Source organism: Anguilla anguilla, chromosome 6 (genome assembly GCF_013347855.1).
Source record: "Anguilla anguilla isolate fAngAng1 chromosome 6, fAngAng1.pri, whole genome shotgun sequence".
Taxonomy (NCBI): Eukaryota; Metazoa; Chordata; class Actinopteri; order Anguilliformes; family Anguillidae; genus Anguilla; species Anguilla anguilla.
This window is the reverse complement of record NC_049206.1, coordinates 44396014-44410089: the sequence shown is the minus strand read 5'-3', so window position 1 is coordinate 44410089 and position 14076 is coordinate 44396014. Positions and strand designations below refer to the sequence as shown.

Below are 14076 nucleotides of genomic sequence, written 5' to 3'. Positions count from 1 at the left end.
GCCTTGAAGTGTCTGACAGCATTCAATACGTCCCTTCCGGAAACTTCTGGGTTTTTGGGTCGGGATTTTAAATCCATAATTCTCACAAACACAGTGCATGGATGGATGTTGTCTGATGGGCAAACTGACAATGATTTGGAACATGAGCAAGTGAGAAACCAAAAAGATGTAAGGAGAAGAATCAGGTTAAATTATTCAGCGATCAAGAGGATGCAGTACACTGCCGTGATCCATCATAACTTCCCCAAATCAATTACACCGCACTGTAGCACTGCCCAGAGAACAATGAAGCAACTCATTATAATCCACATGCCTGAAGTAAGTGAATTTTTGCGGCATACAGTCAAGACAATATGTGCCTTCGCAACACCAGAAAGCACACAGCTGCAGGCCTGGAGCAGTTTGCGGAGACAGAAAAAGGAAATTTTAAGTCTAGAAAATTCAACACAGGAATGACAAGCTGAGCATCAGTACCTTATTAAATTACTTTAGCTTTCCATAGACAAGCCTAAACATAGGAAAATTAGAAATTTCTCTATGTTAAAAAGTGCTTAAAGAGTATTTTGTGAGTGGGAGTAGCTGTGGCTGATGATCGCTACACCTGAGGTTATGGTTATGGTTAGGATCAGACAATACGGTGATATTAAGGAGGTTACGGTTAGGGTCAGAGGGTAAAGATTATAATCAGGAGGTTGTGGTTAGGGGAACTCATCAGGTTATGTTTTTTTGATCTGAAGGTTATGGATTTAGTTAGGTGTTTATGATTTGACTCCAAGGCTTATGTCAGTCAGAAGTTTATAGTTGGATCAGATTGTTATGGTTTTAGTCAGGAGTTTATAGATTGGATCACTGGGTTATGGTTTTAGACAGGAGTTTAAAATGGATCATAGGGTTATGGTTTTAGATGACAGTTTATAGATTGGATTAGAGTGTTATAGTTTTAGTCAGGATTTTATAGATTGGACCAGAGGGTTATGGTTTTAGTCAGAAGTTTATAGATTGGATCAGACGGTTATGGTTTTTGACAGCAGTTTATAGACATGATCAGAAGGTTATGGTTTTAGACAGGAGTTTATAGACATGATCAGAAGGTTATGGTTTTAGACAGGAGTTTATAGACGGGATCAGGTGGTTATGGTTTTAGTCAGGAGTTTATAGATTGGATTTGAGGCAAATGGTTGGACAGGTATGTACACAGGAGGGCACAAAGTTTGAAGTGGGCAAACAAATCCTGTTTCAAATCATCAATATTCAAAATGCACTTTGTTCGCTCGTCAAGAAAATCAGTGTTGCAGTAACCGCACCCTCTGTGCGGGATTTCTAAGGAGGCCTTTTGTCACTGTTAACAGCAGCTTGCTGGGCTTATCGACTCTCTGATGCAGGAAGGCCTCTGGAGGCGAGGCGGAGGAAATGAAACAGGCTTTATCAGCAGCGAGAACGCAGAGCACGCGCGGTCGAGTTTGTTACCGCGGTAGCAGAGGAGGAGGGACACGCTGGCATACGCCGTGCCGCCCGCTCACTGCTATGGCACGGGTTTTCGCGTGTTCTGTAGAGTTCAATACTGCTGGAGGGGTTTGTTTCTCCAGGCCTTTGGAGTAGCTCCTGTGTGCCCGTGGGCCGGTAACTCCAGCTGCTCCCCTCATAATGGGTCAATAGGGAAGACCAGGGGACCCTGGGACGTCCCTCTGCAATTGCTCAGGCCGTCAACAAATGTGCAGCATCACCGAGGGCTGCATCCCCTGGCTGGAAGCCATTTATTTATCTCAAATCTCTTACATGGAAATGTATCGACATTATCCATATCGACAGGGTCATGGCTACAATACTCTCAGGATGCATCACTGCAGATCAAGTAACATAATAGAAATTAGAAACAGGAAACTTTTGTGAAAACGACTGTATAAATTCTGTGTATATGTGTGTGAGAGAGATATAGTGGCAATACAATGACTATTATCTGTCATATCAATAAGTTTTTCTTTAATTTGAATTTTAAAGAGAGAGAGAGAGAGAGAGCAATGACTATGGTGCATGGCTATAGTTATTTCTGCATATCTTGCCTTCCAGGCACAGACATCATTCAGTGGCTGATGAAGAATTTATCCATTGATGATCCAGGTATGAACAAGTTTCACTGGCAGGAAGTCCCACATACATTCTCCCCAAACAATGGAGACCAGTGTGCATTCAGCTTCCAGTGAATTGTATTAACGTGCACAATAGACCACTGTTAAGCCCCTTATGCACTTGTTGGTAAACCATGCATGACACATTTCACACCACACCACCATGAAAATGTGCCATTGAAAAAAATCTAAAATACAGATTGCTTTCCAAAACTCAAAAATCCTTATGTTTTTTTTTTGGTTTCTCTGCTTCAGCTGAAGCCATTCATGTTGGGAGCCTCGTTGCTGCCCAGGGTTATATCTTCCCCATCTCTGACCACGTCCTCACACTGAAGGATGATGGGACATTCTACCGCTTCCAGGTCAGTCATGAGGTTGGAGAATAAGTCTGTATCTCGCAATCCCCATCATTAGCACAATTCACAGTGGTTATGCAGAACCCAATGGGCTTTCAGGTGCATATTTCACTGCAAAGTTTTAGATGTCGCTAGGAGACCACAAGCTAGCAAATATAATGTTTCTGTCTCTGCTCATCATCATAATCGTAATTTCAGCGTATGATAAAGAATTCACTAATTGTATTGCAGCAATTGTAAAAACATTGATTCATTTGGGTGCTGTGCCACATCATTTTCAAAATTCAGGCACATTTATAGTTTGTCTATTTTGCGAGCGCACATATATTTACCCTTGAGGACAGCAGGAGGCGATGAAAAACAGCTTGGATATTTATTCGGTGTTGGTCATATGTCAGTACTATTCGGCAATTTGTTGGAGTCCCTGCTGAGAAAATATTCTCCTGACGTCCTGAAATGCAGTGAGTAGGACTGGTGGCTAGATTAACATCTGGAAATCTATTATTTTCTCACTCCTGTATGGTTATTCTGCATGGTGTGCACCCATGAGGTTTGAGCGATTCATCTGTATGATTCATTATGCAGTACGTGAACCGTGAATATGGCTGTGCAATAACAATAGCTTCAAAGACCTTTACAAACGCTAAGCAAAATGGCACCCATAAACCTGCCTGTATATTTATCTCCATTGTAGCCCTGATTGTATTATCGCAATAATGGAAATTAAATTAATTAATTCCAGTCCATTTTATCAAGTCTGGGAAAGCAGCCCTTTCCTTGGGGCTCTGCCTCGGAGTGCTGCAATTGAGATTAAATGAACTGCGAGTCATTTTCTCCAGGAGCAACGAAATTGAGTTTGTGCCTGTTATTTCTCAAACCTGTCCGGCTTGTTTTACCTTGGGAGTTTGCCTGCAGGACTCCGTCCCTCCACATCCCATTATATCATTGCAAGAAACGCATGACAGTTGTTATAGAGACTGGGGAGGTTATTTATGGACCGATTATTTCCTATTGGTTATGAATTTTAATCCTCTGAAGAACCTGGTAATTCCCTGGAAATTACCAACCAAATCCTGGTGTCTTTCTTATGTTTTATCTGTGTTAGTCAAATGTAACTATTAGAGGTCTATGAATCCTGTATTCATTTTAATAAATAAAGAGTAGCCTGAAGATGAAAATGGTGGTTTTAGACTTGGAAGAAGGAAACGGGAAATTGGACCCCAAAATTTCAGAGAAGTCTTATTGCATTGCTCCAACCTATCCTTACCACTCTTGTGACGGGATAGTTTTAAGAAGAATGTAGTTTCAGTACTGCTATGTCAATATATAATTTGAGAATTTTATTGGATTTGTTATTGTATTGTCAGTTATATAATTATAAAATTAGAAGGCATATTATTGATTGCATAATTAATTTAAAGTGCAGCAATATATAATATAAAAATATCAGCAAAAATTGAAACATTTCACATTTTTCTTTTTTTAGTTTCTCTTTTAGATCTTAAGTGGCTCATTTTGTTTAGATGCTTGCTGAGGACACAAGCATAAGACTTCCAATATTGCAGGCTTAAGTGTGGAGTGTGGGCTATCTCTTTCACTCACTATGAGAACCACAATCAGGTTTTCATTGTTCTATGCTATGTATGGAGCAGTAGAGGAAACTGGTTTTAATGCTGCAGTGTTTTGTCCCTCCCCAGGCTCCGTATTATTGGCCTTCCAACTGCTGGGAGCCAGAGAACACAGACTACGGTAAGAGCAACCCTGACTTACCCCACAACCCATTACTTGACTAGACTTACCTCTAAGCAGCCAATTAGGTCCAAGGGGAGAGAGTGCATGAGAATCACTACCTTCACAGACAGCTGGCCAACGCCCTGTTCTGTGGTATTTTATGGGGTGCTGTTGGTTACTCAGCTCATGTATGACACTGCCCTGTCGGGAATCTTAAATCAAACAGTTTAAATCAAACACAGTGATGATGTGTGGAGGTGTGCTGATGAGCTTGGCTGTCTGGCTGTCTGTCTCTGTCCACACAGCTATATACCTGTGCAAGCGTACCATGCAGAACAAGGCTCGACTGGAGCTCGCTGACTACGAGGCTGTGAGTGTTCATGTCCTTCTGCCAATGCACACCGATATCCCTTCTTCCACTCTACACAGTAAAAAATCCAGAGTTAATTCAACTTTGACAAAGTACGTACAGTATGAGTCCATATGTACTCTGTGAGGGTTAATTTAACTCTGAATGTTTTACTGTGTTGAGCCAGGCTAGCTCGTAATACCCATCTGCTTCTGCAGAGAGAGCTGGAGTCTGGCTCATTAAACACCTTGTATCCCTCGGTACTGGTTAAAGACTGGGAAGATCTTATGCGGCAGAATGGCCGAAGTTGAAAATGCCCATCATGACAGAAGCACACCTCGCCACACAGTATAATGGCCTTCTATGCTGTATGCTACTGAAAACCATATTTGAAAACCATTTTTCAAGTAGGTTTTGCTTTTAGTGAAAACGTCTGTCTCTAGGGTCTTCATTGTGTCTGTCTGTCTGTCTGTCTGTCTTCAGGAGAATCTGGCAAGGTTGCAGAGGGCTTTTGCCAGGAAGTGGGAGTTCATCTTCATGCAGGCAGAGGCGCAGGCCAGGTAAGTACAGTCGCCCAGGGCTGCCGAAACAGGAAGTTCATTTTGGAGCATCTGGCCACAGCCTTGCGCACACGTACACACACCTGACTCTTGTCCCATGCTTTAGAGTGTGCTGTAGGTGAGTTTTCTGCAAACACAGAGTTACCCACTCTCTTAAATTTACCACCTGATTATTTTCCCACCCAGAAAACAGTGCCCTGGCAGAGCTACAAAATCGATGGGAACCTTCGACTGTTATTTCTGAGCCCGAGACGTTATTTCAGCTTGGCACCATGAAGATTGTAAATTTAAATGACATAAATGCTCTTACTGATGCTGAAGTTCAGGAGATATGTTCACTTTAAAATAATAAAAAAACCTGCCCAAATCAGGCCATCAGTGTGCCTTTTAATTATTCACAAACACATAGAAAAGTAGAGTGCATCTAAACATAACAATTCAAGAACTGGATTTATATTGAAAATTTCTTTCAACATATGGGAACATTAGAACCGTATTTTATCTGGCAATTTATTACATTCCTTTTCTGTTTGTTTTCATTCTCTTAACACATCCCACCACAGTTACGTAATGAGAATTGCATATATATTTCCCCAAGAAACACGCTGCCCTCGGTAAGATTTTACAGTACCTTTTTTTACAGTACTTGTTTTCCTGTTCCATTGATGGCCCAGACCAGACCATGTGGCTCACACATGGGAATGGATCTTATTAGCTCAGGAGCCTTGCAGAATCTGTTATGTCGGACCCAGAGAATGAGTATAAATGAGGATGTGCATCACTGTATGCCCTGAGAGCTCACTGTAATAGGACTCCTCTGTCTCACCAATCAGTTCATTTCCCGAGTTGGTTAAACTGTTCAATGCGTCTCTGCAGATTGAGGTAAATTGCACTTTATGCCCGGGGTGAATTGTTTTCAGGTAGCACAGCGCTAATAACTCTGCCACAACGTTCACCGTGGGTGCCCTGCGCTGTTTCTTAGTCGGTTCGACAGCGCCATCTATTGAGCAGTCTCTGTAAATGCAAGGATAATTCCTGAGCTCTGGCGCCGAGGCGTAGAGAGGAACACTCCTCTTTGAGGGTAGAAGTGTCTTCACATTTCTTTCTGTTCACCTTTCTGCTCTCTCTCTCTCTTTAGGATTGATAGGAAGAAGGACAAAACAGAGCGAAAGATTCTGGACAGCCAGGAAAGAGCATTCTGGGATGTCCACCGGCCCGTGGTGTGTGTGTGTTTGAAGAGCGGTGGTGGATACAGAGCAGAATATTCTAGAGTAGTTGGTCGGGTGTAGGTTAGGCAGTGCAGTGCAAGTTTGTGGGAGGAGCTTGGTTATGTGGGGGATTGCAGGTAAGGCAGAGTGTGGTGTTGTAATTTGGGTGGTATAGGTCAGGTGAGGCAATGTAAGCTTGGTGGGGCAGTGTGCAATGGGTTAATGTAAGTTAGCTGGGTGGTGTGGTGTAAGTAAAGCAGGGTAGTACAGATTAAGTGAGGTGGTGTAGTTCCGTTTATAGTGTTTTGCACAGCAGCAGCACGCAGGGACATTGCCTACACACTGGTTAACCCAGTCATGTGACCTGCAGCCCGGCTGTGTGAACACCACAGAGATGGACATCCGGAAGTGCCGGCGCATTCGGAACCCTCACAAAGTGAAGAAGGTAAGGAGGGGCCAAGCCCCACAAGCGACCAGTCAGAGGCCAGTATGGGTGCAGTCGTGGCCAGCAAAAGTGATTGACAGTCTGGGATCTCTCTCTGCAGTCCGTGTATGGGGTGATTGAGGAAGGTCAAGAAACCAGTCCAGTGCACACATCATCACGACCCGGCAGGAAGCACACCAAAGAGGATGTGCAGAAGGAGGTGACACACACACACATAAACACACACACACACACACGTAAATAAGCCTTTTCTTAAAACATATGACAGCCACATATATAAAACTGTTGTGTTGTTTGTCCATCTCAGATCTCTTTCCTAAACAACCAGCTGGACAGGCACTGTATGAAAATGTCCAAGGTCGCAGAAAGGTGAGTGTGACCTCACAGGTATGTAGAAAGACACACGGGCACCTGTCAAATGAATCAATATTTTCTCTAAAACCTGTTGTTTAGCTAGGTGAGAGTGCTAGGTGAGAGTGCCCCCAAGTCAGCTGTTCATCCATGATTCCTCTTGAACGATGCCCATTTTGATAGCTGTTCTTTACATCTAAAGCAAGGAGTCATGGAATATGGGCTAAAGAAACCTTTTAAGCAGGTTCCCTATTGTGATGTCATAGTCAGGCTGTACCATCCTAACAGGGGTAGTGTTACCTTTCCTTTTCACCCAACAGTCTAATGACCTACACAGAGCTGTTCCTGGACTACGACCCATTTGTGTGCCCCCCAGAGCCCTCCAACCCCTGGATCTCTGAGGACTGTTCTCTTTGGGACTTGGAGTCCAGGTAACACCAACAGAGATCTCCGCATCACCTGCTCCCTCTCCTACAACGGGAGTCCGACATCGCATCTGGCAGAGATGGGTCTCTGCGACCTACAGATGCTGCTATACATTCACCTCTATCCAGCAGGGGCATTTAGTCCATGTTTCACTGACAATATTCCAACTCTTAACAGGGGAAAAGTTATATGCTGCCAAGTAAAGCCCAGTCAATGTATTTAAAGACCTAATACCATTTAACACTGTAAAATTAAGTGTAAGCTCTAAAAATAATTGAATTACACTCTTATATGGAACTGTGCTATCAGCTCTAAGCGTGCTTAAAAGGGGTAGATTATACTATACGATGCTACGGCATACAGTCAGCTACAGCGGATGTACATGGAATTTTGTCGGTGCGGTACAGCGTTCCCCTGATAGAGAGCTGTGGCCTGTGCTGTAGATGTCCTCTGTAGCACTGAATTATGGGAAAACACATTCGTGCAGTGTAGCAGGACAGTGCCGTGTGTGACCCCCTGCAGTAACGAGCCCAGCCAGCGGCGCGTGAGAAAGTGGGGGTTCTCTCTGGACGAGGCCCTCCGCGACCCCGTGGGGAGAGACCAGTTCCTCAAGTTCCTGGAGTCCGAGTTCAGCTCAGAGAATCTGCGGTGAGACCACACCCCTCGCTCTTGCGGTTGCGTTCAAACGCGATTCTGATTAGCCTACACTCACCAGGACAACGCTCTGCATGTGAATGTACTGAAGATCAGGCACCAATACGATATTAGGTTCTGGGTTCCACCCATTCTGTTTTAAATAATGAAAAGGTTTGCACCTTTGTCTTTACCTGCTTGGGTCTAGAGTATAAAACCAGGTGCATCAGTCTAATGTGATCAGACAAGTCGAGAAATGTGAAAGACCCACACACTGGTGTATAAAAATAGAAGGCTTCAGTAGAAATTTATTGTAAAGTCCGAAATGCTCAAAATTCTGAACAAACAAACAAACAAACAAACAAACAAACAAACAAACAAGCGTTTCAGTCACAGACCATCTTTGGTGTCTGGATGCACAAGGAAAAAGGTAAATCATTTTAAAATAAATTGACATTCCTACTGAAGCCTCCTCCTTGGAGTTTTTTCCATTTTTATACACCAGAGTATGGGCCTTTCACATTTCTTCATCTTAAATATTGCACCAGGCCAGCCAGCGGAGGATGGGGACCAGGCTTCTCCTGAGGTTTCTTCCCAGTAGGTTCTTTTTCTCACCTTTCTCACCTCCATTTCAGTGTTTTTCTTCCCACTGGGGAGGTTTTTTTTAACTCAATTGCTCACTTTTTGGGTCTTGGCAAATTTTTTCTCTTTCCTCTGTGAAGTGTCAGCGAAACAGTGTCTCTGTAAAAATCTGTATAGAAATAAATTTGAATGGAATAATAATTGATATATTGAATTTGGTGTATAGATCTGTCATTAAGGCAGGGATGGATATAGATATTGGATATATAGATCATATTGCATAGATCTGTCATGGAGGAGCTCAGTAGTAGTGCAGAGATCAGTACAGAGTACAGAAATGAATCATGAAGATGTAATCAGATGTCTTTTTGAATACGTACCGATGCACACAGATCTGTGAGTCAGGGCTCTGTGCTCCTCAGGTTCTGGCTGGCAGTGCAGGACCTGAAACAGCGCCCTTTGCAGGACGTGTCGAGTCGCGCTCAGGAGATCTGGCAGGAGTTCCTTGCTGACGGTGCCCCCAGTTCCATCAACCTGGACTCCCAGAGCTATGAGCGCACCAGCCAGAACCTCTCAGACCCCGGGCGCTACAGCTTTGAGGACGCCCAGGTGAGCAGGCTCCTCCCTGCACTTCTGCTGGAGGAGAGGAGAGAGGAGAGTGAGTCATCTCTTTCTCTTTCTCTCTTTCACACACACACACACACATCCATTCATATTCAAATGCATGCTCTCTATCTCACACTTTGTCTCTCTCACACGCTTTGTCTCTCTCGCACGCATGCACACACACACACATACACATACACACACACACACACTCAAAAAAACACTCACGTGCATGCACACGGACACACACATATATACACAAGCATATGCACACACACGCGCGTGCGCGTACACACACAGTTGATGTTCTCTTTTGTTTCCTTTAGGACCACATCTACATGTTGATGAAAAGTGACAGCTACGCACGCTTCCTCCGATCAAACGCTTACCAGGATCTGCTGCTCTCCAGAAAGAAGGTACCAGCTCCATCTCCAAAGCATCATCTCGTTACCAGTTCCATCTCTAAAACACTACATTACCCATCACTACCAGCTTTGTCTCTCTAAACCACCGCATTATCAATCTTAATCAGCACCATCTGTCTAAAACAAGTGGACAATATATAAGATTAGTTCATTCACAGATGCATTCATTAATTCGTTCATTTATTGTACTTAATTAATTCTCCTGTCCAATTGCTCACTGGTGTGACTCACTCTCCCTGCTGGTGTCTCAGGGTAGTGCAGCCATCTTTGCCACAGACAGTGTGTGTGAGACTGCATGGGTCCACATTGACAGTTCAGTTTCTTTCTCTGTCCTGTAATGGCCATGCCACAGACTGACAGTGATCAGGGGCGACGGACCTCCCTGGAGAAATTCACACGCAGTGTGGTCAGTATCCCTTTTTCTATCCCTTTTTCATCCCCTATTCATTTTCCTTCAACCTCCTGCAGTACTTACCCTGTGTCCCTGTAGTACACCATATGATTGTATCATGTTTGAAATTTACCTCCCTACCTGAAAAAAATATCATTTGGTGCAACCATTGAAATAATCTAATGTCTGTGCATTATCCATAGACAGAATTGGTTAAGCATCAATATTTAGACATACTGAAATGTATACCACTTTCAAAATTTAAAATCATACTCAGTGAATACTTTAATATTGTGCTTTTTACAAGATGTCTCTTAATTTTTGATGATCTTCAACTACACCTTCCTGTAAGAGTACTGAAAACAACTTGCAATTAAAAGAAAATGCTGCTCTTTCCGATATATACCTGACTGAGACAGATGCTGTATAACCCAGTCAGCAAACAGCATTATTGCATTTGATGATATATTGCTTACACATATGGTGCAATCTTAGTGCATTAGCCTGGTGTTGACACACGCAAGCATGCACACACACACACACACACACACACACTTATGTTTGTGATTCTAGGAACAATTTAAGTTTACGATTGCAATCCCCATTGTGGAGGTCACACTGATGCAGCAAGTCCATTTAATGCACTCCATTCCTTTTCTGTTGATAAAGCTAGATGTAATTTGATGAATAATCAGAATTCTAGCGAAAACTATTGAGTGGTTCCGTTAGGAAGTTAAGCTGACTCTCTGTCAGCGACTTTAGAAGAGAAGTCATGAAGCAGCAGGACAAAGAGCTCCTTACAGTATTTTCTGAACTGGCTTAACTATTTTACTCCAAGATAAATTTATAGTGATTGAAGAATCAAATGTCTCATACAAAACAGACATTACCTGACATTACAGGCATTTAGCAGACGCTCTTATCCAGAGCAACTTACACAATTTTTACATTGCATCCATTAATACAGCTGGATAAATACTGAAGCAATGCAGGTTAAGTACCTTACTCAAGGGTACAATGGCAGTGTCCTACCCAGGAATCGAACCTGTGACCTTTAAAAGACCAGTTCCTTACCGATCATACACTTCCATTACACATTACACTGACCTACACATTTTGATGTGCAAATCGCACATTTAGATAAATAAAATGGGTTTTGTGTTTAGTATTCTAATACCACATTTGTTCTATGGATTTACATTTGGGCATTTAAAGATTTAGATTGGTACTGAATTCTTCCAAAATTACATAGCAATTTGCATTACATAACAGCCGACTCTGAATAATGCTGCATTGATCAATGAAATGTAACTTGCTAAAACTAGTCATTGAATGTTTAGAGAGAAAAGGTCATTAGATTGAATCAATGGCTTAGTCACATACTGTACATACGGTGTTTTTCAGGGAAAGTCCTTGACGGGCAAGCGGCTGACAGGCCTCATGCAGTCTTGACAGGCCTGGGGCTAGAGTACAAGAAGATACCCCAGGGAAAGGCATCTGGTGTGGGGTACAGAGGGCCATAGGTGGAGCCCCGTGGAAAAATGGCTTGGGGCCCCCACACCTATACCTCTACATGCAATACACCACTAATACAGCACTACAAACCAGACATAGCTGTCTTCATACATTTATCAGATAGAATTTTCCTTGGAGTTTAATCTACTGTATATCTACATGTAAAAGGAATATGTCCTTTCTCTCGGATCCTTTTATAGAGCACACTAGGGCAGTAATAGTTATCAGTTCTGTAGAAGAAACAATTAACTCTTTAACTGGTACACCAAGAAAAACCTTTTAAAAAGCGTTCTTCTTGGTGTACCAGGAAAATGATATTGCTCGGATGAGAGGACCATTAATAGATTAATGCTTTAATTGGTGAATTTTTTAAAGAATCATATTTCTTAAGCACCTTTTGTTTGTTTGTTTCTTATAGAAAAGTTAAGGAACCTTTAATGTCTTGTGAGACATACATATATCAGTCTTAATAACCAAAGTTTCTATTAAAATGTTTTTGTTTTGGTGGCCAGGGGGTTGGCATTAAACTCGCTCAAAAAAAAAAAGGTTTTTAATTTCAAATTATGTGGGTCATTTGAAAATGTAATATAATCATGTAATTTTTTGTTTCATTCCATATAAATGTAACTGTAAACCTCATGGGTAAGGCCCATAACCATTATACAGCACGGATTTATTACATCAAGTATTCAGCACAGTACTGTTTGGTTACATTACACCTTGGAATTATATTTACTTATTAACTGATGGCAAGAGATGTATCATGACCTATATGGACTGACAGCAGTGGGTTATAGTTTTTATCGGCTCATCATGTGTTTGCGAGCAGAGTGTGATTTTAAACGTGACGCCCACCCACGTTTGACATTGCTAATTTGCTTCAAGGCCGATCCTGTCCACTGCAGGTTACAAGTATCTTCAAGCTAATGTGAGAGTGATGATGATGACGGTGATGACGATGATGATGATGATGATGATGATGATGATGATAAAAATGTCAATGATGACATGATAATGACCATTATGATGATGTTCTGTGATACTTGGGTAAGTGTGCTGAGAATCATCTCTGGAGACATCTCTCTTCTCTAGGCAGTCCATCTTTGTTCTGTGGGTTGTATTGGAAATGGTGGGTACTTGCTACTCTTACAAACTAAAATCAGGTAGTTTTGAGTTGACATGTGATACCTGGTCGGTCTTGTGTTTTTTTCACACTGGTTAAAGGACACTCAACGGCTAACATGGACTTTCAGCCATGGCTTTAGACACCATGAGGATCTCACTGGATCATAAACATTTAATTTCCAAAGATGGCCTGGTTGTGACCAACCACAAGAGTAACTGGTGTTCTTCAACAAGCCCTGACTACACACCTGCTCTTACCTGCCTCACCCCTCTGGAGAACTTAAGCACTGCCTCAGGGGTTGCCCTCTGGTGGAGAACATTGGAAGGACGTACGTCAGATTCATGTTCATAACGGATTACCACTGCCAGAGACGCTGATGGCACATTGTATTGACACAGATAGAAGACTTCCTTAAGGATATGACATCATTTGAGCATTTTTTTAATTATAATTTTTATTTTAATATGCTGTACATATGTGTTTCATGATCACCAGCCTCATAGACCTGGCTAGAACATATAGAGATGCCGTGTTTATTCGATTCCTCTGCACTGCATAAAGACAGAGCGCTGTGTATATACACTTGCTAATAGGTAATTACTTAATGCACCTCTGCACCTGGGGCACACAACTATGCATGTAGTATAACTAAGATAATTCCTGCTTTTAGTTTTACACTCAGAGAACGGACCTATGAATATAATAATCTGTAGCTGCTAAATAAATGTCTGGACGTCAGTCTTACATTGCCATCATGTCATACGCCAATTCTGGGCTGCTTTATCTCTTTATCTGTTTGTTTTTTTTAGTTTTTTTTTTTTGCTCAGTATTAGCCAGTATTTAGTCTCAGCCATTAAATGTCTTTCTCCCTTCTGCGAGCGTGGGTTTTGATATTTCTAATCCTAATTTTCACACTATGTATAGTAAATGCACATAAATTAACACGTCAATTTCACACTTGCTGCTCTTTACTGATATTTATTTGGAATAATGAAAAATATAAGCAGAGATTCAGCTCTAACCAGGCAACACCATGCTTATGCCTGGACAGCCACTGTACGCCAGTGCTTGTTGCTCAGCTGCTTCCAGACTTTAGCAGTGATTCATTGACACCTTATTTGGCATGTCAGGCATACTCATTTGGCATACCCTTTTAATCCACTTGGTCCTCACTGGGCCAGCCAAGGTAATGGAACTGACATGAGGCTTTAGGCACAAATTCACTCAGGACTTTGGCTGGCCTGAC

At 42.2% G+C, this 14076-nt stretch overlaps 1 protein-coding gene across 4 annotated transcripts in view; it reads left to right on the top strand.

Annotated features, from left to right (window-relative positions):
* The window catches only part of LOC118230035 (regulator of G-protein signaling 6-like), a 63504-nt gene extending 50825 nt beyond the window's left edge, over positions 1 to 12679 (top strand). For 3 of the 4 annotated variants that reach the window (XM_035422733.1, XM_035422732.1, XM_035422734.1), the window contains exons 4-18: positions 2068 to 2118; positions 2382 to 2488; positions 4180 to 4231; positions 4519 to 4583; positions 5046 to 5122; positions 6261 to 6342; positions 6701 to 6775; positions 6876 to 6974; positions 7083 to 7144; positions 7447 to 7557; positions 8075 to 8200; positions 9190 to 9376; positions 9700 to 9789; positions 10151 to 10204; positions 11594 to 12679. In XM_035422733.1, the coding sequence (XP_035278624.1) occupies positions 2068 to 2118; positions 2382 to 2488; positions 4180 to 4231; positions 4519 to 4583; positions 5046 to 5122; positions 6261 to 6342; positions 6701 to 6775; positions 6876 to 6974; positions 7083 to 7144; positions 7447 to 7557; positions 8075 to 8200; positions 9190 to 9376; positions 9700 to 9789; positions 10151 to 10204; positions 11594 to 11641 (1286 nt within the window). In that variant the 3' untranslated portion in view covers positions 11642 to 12679. Of the gene's footprint in view, positions 1 to 2067; positions 2119 to 2381; positions 2489 to 4179; positions 4232 to 4518; positions 4584 to 5045; positions 5123 to 6260; positions 6343 to 6700; positions 6776 to 6875; positions 6975 to 7082; positions 7145 to 7446; positions 7558 to 8074; positions 8201 to 9189; positions 9426 to 9699; positions 9790 to 10150; positions 10205 to 11593 lie in introns of all 4 variants that reach the window. The other variant, XR_004765781.1, reaches the window with a different exon arrangement.
* Positions 12680 to 14076: the final 1397 nt, after the last annotated feature.